Here is a 14,909-nt window from a genome sequence, read left to right as displayed (position 1 = left end):
TTGTCTGAATGTATTTATCTCAATGCAGTCTGATTTCTTTAAATCCTGGTTCAACCATGTAAACCACTTTGTGGTGTCAATAAAGGTTATGGAGATTTGAAAAAAATCAAAGAAGCATGAACAGTGACCATTAAAGAAAATCATCATATATCTTGTGGACTTTGTGATTTCGTGTTTATGTTTATGCTCAACATTTTACACACATTCTTTGTTTCTTCCTTAAAAAATACAGGATTTGAAGTACAATAACATTGGTAATTGTTGTAGTTCATAAAAACAAGTACTCCTTCACTTAGTTACAAGTACTAATGCCACGGTGTAAAAATACAAAACACTTGGACGGTTTAATCTAGAACAATGCATCACACTTAATAAACTGACCATATGTTTTTAATTCAAAAATAAAATGTGCAAAGTAACTATTACTATCGTCATATAGTCACTTTTATGGCGTAAAAGTATACCACTACGAAGTAGTATCAGATTCAAATGAGGTAACTTATGTGCAGTACTTCTTCCCCACTGTAGGTCTGTTTACAACTCCTACAGCCTGTTAACTATTAAGCCAAAATAAGATTTAGATTCACGTTAGTCGAGTTCTTTATCTGAAACTACCACATACCAACTAAAGATAAACAAACAAACACAAAACTGTGAATATTAACGAATGAATGTTGAGATACCAGAGAAGACAGATGTTCAAACTGTAGATTGTATGTCTGTTCGATCCTGTAACCTTCTGTGTTGTGTGACATTAGCTTTCTGTGTTAGCTAAATGTTTAATTGACCAGACAGCAGCCGTGACAGAAGTCCCTCAGGCTCAGGCTGCTGCATTAATACCCACTGGGACAGCTCTTGCATCCCTGTTAGCGTTCCATTAGGATTCAGATCTGTTCCGGGGTGAAATGAACACACACTTTTAAAAGGATATACACACACTCATGCAATTACTTTCTTCACTTAACCTTTAACCACAATCTCAGACACTTTTACGAGTTAGAACTGTTTCTTCTTGTTTCAGTCATTTTGAGGACATTTACTCATGTAAATATTACAAGACAGGCTTCAAATCACAGGAGCTGGTGTGAAAGCTGGAGAAGCTTGAGTTAAATTGTCACTTTGACAGTAATGCAGAAGTCATTGTAAGACAATCCTGAAGAAAATCCAAATGTCGAACAGCACTATCCCCTTAAAATTGCAGTCAAGGAAGAGTTAGTTTAGGTTATTTTACCACTTATAATTCATTTGTTGATTATATTTTGTCTTATTCATGTAATGAGTAAAGTTAGCGCGAAGCTCAACCAAGGTAAAATTGTGTACATGTTTGCACACAGTCCAAAAAATTCGTCATGACTTGTATGACAAAGATGTTGTTCAACAAAGTAGCACACACAGTAGAGAATTTCAGCACAGAGGCAACCAAAGTCTCTCTACCAGAGGGACAGATTTCAAACCATGCTATTTGTGTCTTCAGCCAGCATAAGATGAGTTCTCACAGGGAGAGAAGCTCTTTCTCGCTGTGCTCCTTAAAGCTGCTGGACCACATCCCTTACTCCACCAAGACAGCAGTGCTGGACTTGGACTTCGATGTCATTTTGAAGAACCTGAAGACGACTTTGGGAGACACAAGTTTCACCCTCCCACCGACTGTTGGAAACCTCCGGCATCTTCCAGAAGCTTTGTCAGGAGTTTGGCTCATCATTATCAGCAAAACAGCTGCAGGCTGCCATGGTGCCTGAAGGCATTGAGTTTGAGGAGGCGGTTGCCATGGGAATTAAAAGGGTTAGGGTTAGGGTTAGGGTTAGGGTTAGCATTTATTGGAGCGCAAATGTGTCATTATCTTTTTTCATAAACAATAAATATATCACTGTTTGACGAGAGGAATATACCCCCGACAGCTTGTATCAAACATCTCCCAAGGCTGGAAGCAAACATCTGAACAATGAGACATGTTTTTGTGAAGGAGGAACTGGATGAAGATGCTGAGATGAAGAATCCAAAGACAGCACCGTCACAGCAGCCTTTGCTGGTGAAGAACCAAACTACCATCTGAAACATTCCCTGTGTATTCCTGTTGTGTGTTGACTGAATCAATTCCTCTCCAATAATCCCACCATGCCTGATGCTTCTTCTCTGAGGATAAACGGATAACTTCACCCGATGCGAGGCTTTCCTCGAGCTCCCGATCACATCGGTGATTATAACGAGATGAGCTGTGAAGCAGAGAGAACAATCATGTGTTGAATCATGAACGGAGTCTAAAAATATCAGAGTCTGCCAGCGTGGCAGCCTGGCGCTCCTGGGAAATATTTTAAACAGAGAGAGCAGCAATTTTATTTCCATGTTGCAACTACACAAGCCAAATTGGTTTATCTGCAGGAACAACTGCAAGGCAGATATGTCAAATGATTACGTTTGGAATTTTCTAGCAAAACAGGACGTTGAATGCACAGATTTTTGGTCACACTTTACAACAGGGAAATAACCAAAGTTATGGATTTTAGGATGTTTCCAAGGAAATAGTTCAACACTAGAACTGTAAACAGTTTTTACAAAACATAACCTACTTTAGATTATTAGTTATTGTCAGTAAAGAAAAAAGGATGATGAAAGATTTCCTGAACATCTTCATAACTTAAATCAGTTATCATATTCAAAATGACCTGATTCTGAGCTGCCACAAGGGGGCATGACATTTTGACACAGCAGGGACACACTGTATCATCACCGTCGTTAGTTATTAATTCCACCTGTGCTTTGCCTGCTATGACAAGTCAGAAGGTCTGCTGTGAATAAAGGTCGATCAATGTGATTCATTTAGGATCGAGACATTTTAAAAAATGAATTTTTTGGTGCAGATAGATTCGGAGAGACGAACATGTAAAAGTGCCGAATCGACTTTTGTCATGGAAGAAAGGGAAAAGTGTGGATGTTTTTCAAGCAAGCGCATCAGACAAACTCACAGCTTGCTCTCCAGCAGGAGAGCCTTGCTTCTATTTGGGCAAGGTTTACCTTTTCACAGAAGCAACAGCACGACAGAAACGATGAGAGATGTGGGGGAGGAAACATGCAGTTCATGGATATGATATGTTAAAAAGTTGTACTTGGCTCCTCTAGTTAGTCTCCCCAATAGTGTTCACAGCTCTATGAAGCAAAACGTGACAGAAAACGTTTTGATTAATGTGACCATTGGTCAACTCCTGGCCTTTCTTTGTTGTGGTGTCATATTCCTTCCAATTCATAGTTGTGGATTTAATGCATGCTCTATCAGATCATGTGACACTTTATTCGACTAATAATGTGACCTCTAGAGGTAATTGGTAGCACCAGATTTTATTTGTTTTATATCTATTGAATTTTTGAAAAACTATTTTGACTATTTGTACATTACATTAAATCCAAATTTCAAAAAAATCAATAATAATGCAACAAAATAGGAAAAACACCAAGGGGGGGGGGGGGGTGAACACTTTTGCGAGGCAGGAACACAGACATTGAGGCACAATTCTCCTCAGCAAAAATCTGGAAACACGTGAAAACATAGATTGTGCATGAAGATCTTTATTTAATTTCATGTGCTTTTCTTCAAACCGTCAACATTTACCAGTGCATCCTCCTTTCAGTCACCCCTTTTAAATCAGTCCTAAGCTAGAATACTATTTAGTGTCTAATAACAGTCCAGTATAGCAGTGTAGTCAAAACAGTCAAAAAAACTGTATAGTCAAAATCATAGCTGAGTGAGTTTGAATCAAGCATTATATATATTACTTAAAAACGTTCAAACAGCATTCTTGTTGATGGTGAGTACATACATGATGCATTCAGATGATATTTTTGTCAACAGACAGAACTGGGTATCACATGCACAAAACTCAAACTGCAGAAAATGAACATATTCATCAGCTGCTTGTCTGAAATGTGTCCTGATGAGCCACGTATTCATTGCACGATTATACAAATGTGTGCACTTGGCTACCAGCACACACTCCGACATGAAAACACACTTCGAAGTGCCAAATCTGTAGATGAGGGATTTTCCACTGACAAATGGAACATTTTTTCATCAACATTCGCCAACAGCAACAGGCAGTTTTGTGAGCGTTGGTACAAATATCTTCGTACACGTACCTCTCTTGAGGTATCGTATTCTGCATTCTGCCATTTCTTGTCCTGCGATCTCAAAGCAACTGACTTGTAGCATCTAGTCGTTCCTTAAATAATTGCCACAACAGTCAGTTCAAAAGAGCGTTTGAGTGTCTTTTCGGCCACCGTCCTGGATCTCACACCATAGATGTGGTGCTCTCTGGATTGATCCGAACGGGCCTGGTGCTCTTCCTCAGGTCCTGCAGCTGTTTGGCGGGCTTGCCCACGCCCTCCTCAAACCTCCGCTCCACCACCGGCAGCACGGTGTCGTGGAGGAAGCTGGCGTTCTGCATGATGAAGACCTTCTTCTCCGGGTCCTGCTCACAGCGCAGGCTGTAGTCCACGTGCTGCACGGCCACCAGGATGATCTCCCTCAGGCCCTCCAGCAGCACCATGTGCAGCTCGGGGAAGTAGAGCTTCAGGCCTTCCTCCAAGAAGCTCATCATCTGCTTCGTGAAGGCCACGATGGTGTAGCTCAGGTTCACCCAGCAGTCATCGCCGGTGTACTGCTCGAAGCTGCCAACGCCACAGCTGCGCATCTCGTCCTGCGGAGGAAAAGATTGATGTTGTTAACAGTGATTTAACAAATACTTCAGTCATGGACGTCATTAACACCAAGGAAATTGTACCAAAACAAAGATTATTTTCATTTTACATACATTTTTCATGTATCGATCAGTGTTTGGTTCATACAAATACTGATAATATTGAAAAATAACCATAAACATTTCCCAAAGTCCAACTTTAAATGTCGTGTTTTGTCCATCCGACCGTCAAAAACACAAAAATATTTAGTTTACAGTCATAAAAAATGACAGAATTCTCTGCCCATCAACTCAACAATTACGCGACTGTTTCGGCCCCGAGCTCCATCATCCACATCACCACTGACAGCCAGCAGACCCAACAGAGAGAGCGACATAAAACCCACCTTGAGTTTAGCCAGAGCCTCGGGGGTCATGAGATTCATCCTCCTCCACATCTCCTCGGAGTTGCGGTGCTTGGTGGCTTCGATGATGATGTCGTTGTAGCTCTGCAGGGACGCCTTGATGTCTTTGACCAGCAGGGACTGCAGGGTGAAGGTCAGGTCCAGGCCGATGTCAGTCAGCTGCTGACAATGCTCCTTGGCCACTTTAACACACTCGGCCGCTGTCGACAGGCTCTCCTTACTGTCAAACACCTGATGAAGACAAACATGAATCCCTTTATAAAAGGATATTTTTCTGCAATTTCATAAGAATAAATAGACTTGCAGATCAGTTGTGCTTTTATATGATTTTAGGACGACAGCAATACTTTTGTCGTGATTTTATTGTAGATCACATTTATCGGTACCAAAGCATCTTTCCGTCTCCTCCTCTACCTACCTGCTTGCTGAAGGCGTCCACAAACATCCTCATGGCTGATTTGGACCAGACCACGAAGGCGGAGTAGCAGCCCGTGTTCCCCGCAAAGTCCATCTCAAACTCCTTGGCCGTCTCCAGCAAGCTGGTGAAGAAGATGTTGCAGAGTTTGTGGATGTAGAGCAGCGTGGCTCCTTCGATGCGGAGCTGCCGTATGGCCGTCTGGACTGCGGCAGCGCGGTTCTTCAGGAACAACTCGCAGGCCTTGGTGGACTGGCCTGCAACACAGTCCAAAACAATTCAGATGGGAAGAACTAGCAGTGTGGAGAAGGCTGATATAAACATTAGGAACATATGTTCGGGAGATACATTTATTAGAAAATACATCTGAAAAGTTCAACAAATAAAGATGTGAAATTTTGTGATTTATTTTAAACACTTAGAAAATGGTTCAGGGTTCTGCTGGGACAATTTGAACCAACTACCAGTGGCTCAGTATTTATACACTCATGTCCCTGTCTGATGTATATCTCTGCAGTTTTATTAATATTCATTTGTAGTTTTCTACCTCTGTCAGAATTTTCCCAAGATGCAATTTTGAGTTTTTGCTTTAATAGCATGTTTTGAGTTTGATAAATCTTGTCTAAATAATCTAATTTATGTTCTACACTTTCTGCACAGGGATCATAAAAATGTCTCTCCTCTATTGTACTGGGAATATTGTCGGCACCAAAGCATGATATCAAATATCAAGAATCATCAGAACCTAAGTGATGATTGGTTTGAAGATGCGACAGTAAACTACATATTTTGTATATGATGTGCAAGTTGCCTATTGATGAAGACAAAAGACAAAGTTGGACCTAGTCGGATCAGCTGGGACACGGCCCGCCGCGTGGCTTTGGGTCCACCACGAAGTGACCGATCGGGAGACAACTCGAACACCAGAACCTCCGTCAGCTGCCGCACACGCTCGTCCACCTTCAGCCTCAGCTCCTTGACCCTCTGGGTGACCGGCTGGTCTTTGAGGTACTCGTTGAGCTTGTCCAGCAGGTCCACGGCACCCTCGAAGTCTCTCTGGGCGATGCACACGTCCAGATCTTCCGGCAGCTCCTGGATCCACTCGGGGCTGAGGTTCACACTTTCCCCGGCAGCTGCTGGCTCGTCGTCCTCCTGATCGAAGGGATTGGTGGACACCCTTACGGGAGACGTAGGGGCCTCCTCCTCCGTCTTGTGCCGGTCCTTGGTGACTTTATTCTTCTTGGTTTCCTCCAGGATCTCCAGCCACTCCTTCTTGATTTTGCTGTTCTCCGCCTGGAAGATGCGGCTCTCTGGGAACATGAGGATCTTGAACATGTCCTTCATGGGAGGGTTGTCCTTCACGTTGACCACGGCGAAGCTCTCCAGGTCGTACAGGGCGTTGTACTTGTACTTCACCGTTCCTCTGCGGTTCGGCAGCCAGGTGGCGATCAACAGACAGTCGTTCATGAGGAAAGCGTGCACCTTCTGGATGGGGGACATGTTGTCGACATCAAACTCCACAAGGTCCCCGTTGTAGACCAGGTGCCTCCCTGGGGTGTCCATGATGTTTTTGCCCCCCTCCACTTTCTCCAGCAGTGAGGTCAGCGTCCTCTGCTTCAGCTCCTCCGTGTCTTTGGGGAAAGCAGCCTGCATCTCTTTGGAGGTCTCGTCCTTGTCTGCGGACAACAAGGCCTGGGTGATGCTCTCCATGATGCTCTTCTGCTCCGTCAGGATGTGACTCAGCTGGTACATCTCGCTCTCCAGGTACGAGATCTCTTTGGCCGTCTCGATGAACTGTCTGTAGTTCTTGTAGACATTTTTCTTCAGGTTTTGAGCCGTTTCGTCGGCCAAGTTTTGGATTTTCTGACGATGCTCCTGCAGATCTCTGTCGCCATCGGACTGCTGTGACAGCAGCTTGACGTAATTCTGCGGGTCGAAATTAGGCGATTCGAGCAGCTTCCGTAGTCGGTTCCCCGTTTCCGACATCTTCTATCGTGTGTGTTTACTTATTTAGACAAAATGTTGACAAACTAGGAATACAAGTAGACAGGGGAAGCGTTCATCTGTTCACATCCGCTTTCAACCCAAACAGGAAGTTGTAACCGGTTACCTCCCTGTAACGTCACGGGATTCAGAAAAAGAAATGGCTAACAAATCGCACCAAAACAAACATTTTTTAATGAAATGTCGGTCGTTCATAGAAGTCAAAATCGTTACAGAATTGCAGCACTTTAAACATAAACTAAATTCAAGACTTGTTGCTAATTGCCCCTGATTTAACCACCAAACTGCAATTGAAAAACTAGAGTGTATTTTAGATTGGCCAACTACTTGAAATAAAGAAGATACAATTCCCACAATCCTTTGCTGGGATTTGAAACGAGCAAAGGTTTTGTCAAGTTTGCGTGAGTCACTCAAATCTAGAGCTGGAAATAAGTTTCATAACAAGAGCACATATTACATCGATTTAGATTTTAAAGCATGATTCGTGTATTCTACAGAACAACTAACAACATACGAAGTTCAAATAGGTGTCCTATAATATTTAAACTAAACATTTTTAAAACGAAAACATCTGTATTAACCATACACTTCTCCTGTGAAAATAGATGCCATCAGTTATTTATTTTAGAAGTTTTATTTTGAAAACCTTAACGGATGTTCTTTTGGTTGCATTGTGATAGACTTGACACAATTGTTGGCGCTAGCTGTGGACAGCACAGTCAGCAGTAACAACACCTTCGTCCAACATGAAGAAATGCGTGTTTTTAATGGAATCATGACACAAATTCTAGTATTTGTACAGCTGGTATATTTATCTGACTGTATAGTGGCCCCGGTACTTCCGTCACTTGTTTGTGAGAGCCCTGTACAAGTTACGTTAGCTAGTTAGCTTTAGCAAGCTAACGTAAAGTTAGCCGAAACTACGTGGCTAGCTACCTCAGCTCACGTCACCTTATTAGTGTTTCTGTTGTGATGGATGAGGATTTTCTGCTCGCCATTCGGCTTCAGGAGCAGTTCGACAATGAATACGAAACATCATCATATTCATCAAACAGCTTTGAGGAGAATGGCTTCGGACACAGTAGTAAGAAACGGAGAGTGGAGGTCGCTGGAGGTCTCAGCGATGTTGTTCCCTACTGGAAGCCCACTGCCCAGCCCGAGAGGCCGCTGTCCATCGTGGACGCGTCCTGGGAGACGCTGGACCCCAGTCCTGATGTTAGAGCCATGTTTCTGGAGTTCAATGACGTATTCTTCTGGGGGAAACTCTGTGGTGTCGAGGTTAAGTGGAGCCCAAGAATGACACTGTAAGTAAGACACCTGTCGTGTTATGATTCGTTGTGTTGTTATTGTTGTCAAAGACCAAAAAAAAGAAGAAAGGGTTGTGTCACGGTTTAAGTAAACCAGAGCTGCTGGGTGCAAATGATCTTGTGGGGTTTATGAAAGGGCTGTTGGTCTCTAATGTCTCGTGCTCTTTCTGTGCTTTGGTTTTTGTAGGTGTGCTGGTGTGTGCTCCTATGAGGGCCGAGGTGGTCTGTGTTCAATCCGACTCAGTGAGCCCCTGCTGAAGCTCAGACCAAGAAAAGACCTGGTGCAGGTGAGGTGGATTGTTACACCAATCTGGCTTTTTTTTCAGAAGCGAATTGAAGTATGTTATCAAATTCCTCTATTTCAAATCTTCAAATTGCACAAATTAGAATCATTTGCACCAAAATAGCCATCTTCTTCTGTTAAATAAAATAAGATCAGATTAACACTATATATATACCACACAGTTCACTTACACTGGAAACTGCTTTTTATAAGGCTTGAACGTTTACTGATAGTAGGATTAGAGGTTTAACAAACAAAACATTCAGAATACATAAACAGGCGATGAGGCAGGGTTGGTCATCTTGAGAAACTAGCAAGAGTACGCTAGAGTTAAAAACAAATGATCCAACCGAAAAAGCCAGTCCAGTCAGTGTTACCAACTCTAGCTCCAAAAGTCCTTAACTCTAATAGAAAGTTGGCAACACCGACTCCCTTCAGGCCTCCATCCAAAACCACTCCCTCACAATTACCATAATAAAACCTATATAAACAATGAGCATGGCTATTGTTAGCATGCATTTGCTTACTGTCAGCATGTCTGACAATATCAACAAAAATATATAACATATTTTGAACAAGATTACCAACCCTGCCTTTCGTAAATCAACTCAATATTCCTCTACGTACGTAAAAGAAACTCTTAATTTCAGACATTTTTTACTTTCAGCTCCCAAGTCGTGGATGTGGATGTGTGTGTGTGGGTGTTGTGAAATAGATCTGGAAATGCAAAGAAGCAAAACACGTCCATCCTCAGACAGATTTTAGTGGGTTAATAAATATTCATCATTTTATTTTGATTTCCACAGACCCTCCTCCATGAAATGATTCACGCGCTGCTGTTTGTGACCCAGAACAACAGAGACCGAGACGGTCATGGCCCCGAGTTCTGCAAACACATGAACCGGATCAACGATGCTAGTGGGACAAAGATTTCTGTAGGTGTATCTCCTGTTACACCTCTCACAGCTGGTGTTGTCTTCTCTCGTCACGGCCTTTTACAGAGAGTGCAATAATAAAATAACCTCCTGAAACAATCTCTCGTCAGGTCTACCACAGTTTCCACGATGAGGTCGATGTGTACCGGCAACACTGGTGGAAATGCGACGGGCCCTGTCAAAACCGCAAGCCCTATTTTGGGTTTGTGAAGAGGGCCATGAACCGGGCTCCGTCTGCTCAGGATCCCTGGTGGGAGGACCACAAGAGGACGTGTGGAGGGACCTACACCAAGGTGAAGCAGCCTGAAGGATATGGCAAGAAGGATGGTAAAAAGGATGGGAAGACCTCAGAGAAGAAGGCCTCGGGAAAAGAGAAGCCTTCAAGTACAACCACAGGTGATGAGCTCCTCTGGTGTATGTTCTGCTGTAATAGCTATAAATCCTTTCAGGCGGATAACAATATGTTTTGATTTAAGCTTTTGTTTGCAGCAGCTCTTTAGGTCGAGTAGATAGGTTGTTGTTGTTTTCGAGAATCTGTTGCCGGACTCAAATGTCTACCTTTCTCCCTATCAGGCTCTGGATCACAGGACATAAGGAACATGATCCCATTTAGTGGCCAAGGCTTCCTACTCGGAGGAAATTCACAGTCGTCCACGTCTTCCTCCCCGTCTCACACAGCGGTAGTACCTTCTTCTCCGAAGAAACTCTTCACCACTCCGTCTCCGGCTAAAAGTCTCAAGTCTCCTGATAACAAAGGGATCTCTAGCGCCTTTCCCTCCATCAGACCAGCTCCCTCCAACAGGCCGAAGCCACCTATAAAGAGGTCCGTCGGTAACACAAGAGCTTTTATCAACATCAACGGCTCGCCGGTGAAAATCCCCAAACCCCACAGTAGCAGCCGGAGCCAAGAGGGAGATCAAATCAAACAGAGGTCCATTGAGGAGCTCTTCAACAACAAAAGCATCAGGAGGTCAGCGAGTCAATCCTCCACCTCAAGCACAGAAACTAAAAGAGATTCTTTGACATCACCGAACACTACAATGAGTGCGTCTGCATCCTCCAGCTTCCCTAAATGGCAAAATAGCCATTCAGCTTCCTCTCCCACAACATCTGAGCCGAGCGAGGGTAAACCCAGACATTCTGTAGTTTCAGCAAAAACCAAAGGCAGCCCTGCTAAACCAACACAGTCCAAGTATTTCAGTCATTCTGACAGCGACAGCACGTCGGGAGCTTCTGCTGCAGCTCAGGCATCGAGGAAGAGGACGTGGGACGACCACAGGAGCTCATCCAGCATCATTGACTTCTTCCAGAAGACAGTAGGCAGCGATTCGGCGGCATCGAGGGAGTCGATGACGACCAAATCGCCCGCAATGCAGCAAAGAACTGCCACGGCCTCCTCATCCTCCTCCTCCTTCCATTCCTCTGCAGGGCTGCCTAGTTTCCCCCCCTCCTCTTCCTCCTCTTCCTCCTCCGCACTGACGGTCAGCTGTCCTGCGTGCCAAGCAAAGGTGGCGGAGTCGAATATCAACGAGCATCTTGATTCCTGCCTCTCGTGAGTGAGGAGGAGCCGATCGGAGAGTGAGAGGGGGATGCTGCAATGAAACCAACTTTAGAAATGTCCAGAGACGTTTCAGGGAGTTTGAGTGATTTTTTATCTCCCTTTCAGTTTTCTCAACTTAACTTTGAGGTTTTAGATATTTAAGTGAAATGGTTTCACTTTTGTTTTTGAAACGTGTGGTTGGACACAGTTTTTACTGCCTGACTGGATTGTTTTCTTTGTGGTTCTTCTCTCACGCGTGCCTCTCTGACAGTTTGTGTTTGCTGCGCGTTTTTGTTAGCAGCTAATGTAAGCAACGGGATTGTAGCTGAATTAATGACGTCTTTTTCATCAGGCAAAACAAACAACGTTCCAGTGAATTCTGTCTCGTGGCGAGAACAAGTTTGAGTCCCAGAAGCTGCTTGTTTTAACAATGTTGAATATTTAATGGGCAACATTCTCATATTGGTCTTCTCTACGTAAAACGTACTGAAAGATATAATAGCAGCTTCTGGTTTGCATCCAGAAGCTGCGCATGTGTGTAGAAATGGTAGCCTCCTGTGGGGGCGGATGTGTTTGCTGGTTCCTGTAGTCTGATGTGTCAAATCTAAATGTGCTGCCCTTCAGACAGCCGGAGACACTCGCTGACCTCTGCTGACCTTTGGGAATCAGATTTCCAGCTTGTCAGCTATTTGTTTCTGCTCAACATCGCATTTACACTGCAGGGTCCGGCAGTACACCGGTATCTGATTGTGCCAAGTCATTCAGTCATACTGATGGATGGTTTGACTGGTTTTATTTTTAGGGAAAGGAATAAAGTACAAAATGCTAATTTTATAGCTCCAACATTTTAGAGTTATATCTGTATGTTCCACTTTTACAAGTATGTTTTTAGGAAATTGTTAAATATGTTCACATTTTGTTGCCAAATTAAATATGTATACTGTTCTGAGTATTTTGTATGGAGCATAATTCATCCCAGTATCGAACAAACATCTCATGATAAAAGCTCAAACTATTCAAATGATAAATGAGCACAACTTTGTGCTTCATCAGCTTTAAATACGGTGTCAGTGGTGCCTCAAGCAGCCTCATCATGTAGAGTCTCGTGGGGGGGGGGGGGGGGGTCAGAGGTCAGACAGCTGGAGGCCAGCTGCTGATCAGGACCACACCCTTCTGTCCGTGCAGGACAGAGCGGAGCGAGGCCAGCACGCACCCATCCCATTCCAATCACCACAGTTGGCTGCTGCACAGATCTCTGATTACCATTTGGCTGCACGTGCATCACTGTGAGGCGGAGGATAGATCCGGGAATGAAGGCATGTGTTTTCTCTGGTGTTTGAGGTGACAAAATGCGACGCTTAAAGAGGAAAAATGTCTTGTTTTGTTATTTCCAACCTCAGGTGCTTGAATGAATAAGTCGTATTTACGACTTCTGCTCTTGGAACTCAACGGCTTACAAGTACTGAAAGCAACAAGAAGTCATATTCAAGTTGATGTTCACCTGATCAAGGCTGACGGACCAAAAAGGTTGTTAACAAGTGAGCACAAGTGACCCAACAGCGCACATGATTTTCTGCTTCTCACAGTCAAGAGTTTTTGATCCCACACAGCTGCTCGTATGACTTGATGGCCTGGAGGAAGTATCGGCAGCAAAATGCATTTGAAGTACCCAAAGTAAAAGTACTTGTTCTGCAGAGAAGTGGCCCCTGTGACTGACAACATGTTACATTACTGGATTGTTGCAACTGATGCACCAGATTTTAAGTAGCATTTTACTGCTCGTCAAGCTGGGGATAGAGTGAACTACTTTTTATCTAGTTTGTATATTACATCTTGTAGTTTAATTCAATGGTTCCCAAACTAGGGGTTAAGCCCTCCAAAGGCTCACAAGACAAATGTGAGGGCGCGTGAGATGATGCAGTTCAGCTGCACGAATTGGCATTCAATTTTTGAACTATGGTGAAATGATCCAATATTTTTTTTAAAAGCAGTACACATAGCAGTGTACTCCCATTGTCACTACAATTACCTCATTCTGATCCCATTCCCTCCAGAGGCCCTTCAGGAGAGGAAAACTCATGTCAGTGACAGCAGCTGTTCCAACCGGACACTCCTCTTCCCTGACCTGCTGTACGCTGACACGCTATAGGAAGCTGACCTCCGAACACACACATATACACACACACACCCGCCCTCGTTCCCTACAGACCTATTGTGTCCCTCTGACAATGACGCATACCAGACTAGCTCCAAGTTCAATGCAATGTAGGCTAGATGGGACTGAGGCACACTTTCCGGTAATTAGTTCTGGTAGAGGTGCCAGTTTTTCTCTGCAAAGATCATTTATCAACAAATGACGGTGCTTATGTTTATATATGTTGAGGTCAAAAATGAATTGTCTCTTGGTGTGATTTTTTTGTTGGAGCATTTATGCTCTTTCGAGTATAAGATGAAGCATTATACCACTTAATGATGGCATCGTCGTACCTTGCCATGTTCAGTGGACGCCTGCGGTTTCATCCATGATTTAAAGTGTGGTGGAAAACCTCAAATAACTTGTTTAATATGGAACATAATTCTATGCATTGGAGAAGTCTGGTGTCCGTTTGTCCCTACATGAGTAAGCTACTTACTGTATTTTTTTGGCCTTGAGCAAGATATCGCTTTCCTGCAGAGACATAAGCGGATATCTTTAGACCAGTATTAGCCGGCCAACGCTAAGTGATGCAAACCCGTGTGCTTTCCAACAAGGCAGATTAACACGAGCCTGCTATGGTACACATGCATCCCCAGGGGGTGCCCTCATAGGCCTAATCCTTTGATCTCAGGAGGCAGTGATGATGATGGAGGTGGTGGTGGTGGTAGTAGTGGTGGTGGTTGTGATGATAAAAGCTTAAAGATGGGTCCGTCTGCTCATAAAACCCTCACACAAAACAGATTGCCCTTGATCAGTCTCTCTGCACGGTGCAGCTGTGGACTCTCAGCTGATGGCTCATTGTTTTGAGAGCAGGATTAGGCTGTTCAGTGGGGATGCTTTCTAAAGGGCGAATACAACATATGGTGCTGCTGACTGATAGCATGGTATTAACCGTTAAAAAGTCACATTGTAAGTTGGTTATCCATCTCATAACACAGCTATTTAGCCGTATATGGAGTCATATTTTATATTTAACACCGAGCATTCCATTTATTTAAGGTGGATTTAAATACACATTTGAACCAATGATAACTATTGAGCCTCGAAACGGACAAAATTGAGTAAATGTGTCGAGGCGTAACTAAAAGTGTGTTTAACCTCAGTGGAGCAAACAAGCTAAGTAACCAGCGAACCAA

The 14,909-nt window shown here is 43.6% G+C and overlaps 2 protein-coding genes across 2 annotated transcripts; one reads left to right on the top strand and one right to left on the bottom strand.

The window, feature by feature from the left end:
* Positions 1-3,580: 3,580 nt before the first annotated feature.
* exoc8 (exocyst complex component 8) lies at positions 3,581-7,584 on the bottom strand. Its single transcript, XM_079290719.1, has 4 exons — positions 6,350-7,584; positions 5,511-5,764; positions 5,075-5,323; positions 3,581-4,688 (listed from the first exon to the last, which is right to left on the bottom strand). The coding sequence occupies exons 1-4, from the start codon at positions 7,491-7,493 to the stop codon at positions 4,281-4,283; spliced, it is 2,055 nt and encodes a 684-aa protein (XP_079146845.1). The 5' UTR covers positions 7,494-7,584; the 3' UTR covers positions 3,581-4,280.
* A 631-nt stretch (positions 7,585-8,215) lies between these two features.
* Positions 8,216-12,528, top strand: sprtn (SprT-like N-terminal domain). The gene is made up of 5 exons (XM_079290527.1): positions 8,216-8,815; positions 9,006-9,105; positions 9,908-10,036; positions 10,147-10,432; positions 10,610-12,528. The coding sequence occupies exons 1-5, from the start codon at positions 8,484-8,486 to the stop codon at positions 11,590-11,592; spliced, it is 1,830 nt and encodes a 609-aa protein (XP_079146653.1). The 5' UTR covers positions 8,216-8,483; the 3' UTR covers positions 11,593-12,528.
* The last annotated feature ends 2,381 nt before the right edge of the window (positions 12,529-14,909 follow it).

The sequence above is a fragment of the Melanostigma gelatinosum genome (assembly GCF_949748355.1).
Source record: "Melanostigma gelatinosum genome assembly, chromosome: 19".
NCBI lineage: Eukaryota > Metazoa > Chordata > Actinopteri > Perciformes > Zoarcidae > Melanostigma > Melanostigma gelatinosum.
Note: the sequence above shows the minus strand (reverse complement) of the source record. Positions and strands in the feature narration are given on the sequence as shown.

Excerpts from the sequence above, each read along its gene's own strand:
- exoc8 (XM_079290719.1), bottom strand. The coding sequence starts at position 7,493 with ATGTCGGAAACGGGGAACCGACTACGGAAGCTGCTCGAATCGCCTAAT. Across the intron at positions 5,765-6,349 it reads GTCCCAGCTGATCCGACTAG|GCCAGTCCACCAAGGCCTGC; the intron begins GTCCAACTTTGT and ends ACTGTGTTGCAG. Across the intron at positions 4,689-5,074 it reads AGGCTCTGGCTAAACTCAAG|GACGAGATGCGCAGCTGTGG; the intron begins GTGGGTTTTATG and ends TTTCCTCCGCAG.
- sprtn (XM_079290527.1), top strand. The coding sequence starts at position 8,484 with ATGGATGAGGATTTTCTGCTCGCCATTCGGCTTCAGGAGCAGTTCGAC. Across the intron at positions 9,106-9,907 it reads CAAGAAAAGACCTGGTGCAG|ACCCTCCTCCATGAAATGAT; the intron begins GTGAGGTGGATT and ends TGATTTCCACAG. Across the intron at positions 10,037-10,146 it reads CTAGTGGGACAAAGATTTCT|GTCTACCACAGTTTCCACGA; the intron begins GTAGGTGTATCT and ends ATCTCTCGTCAG.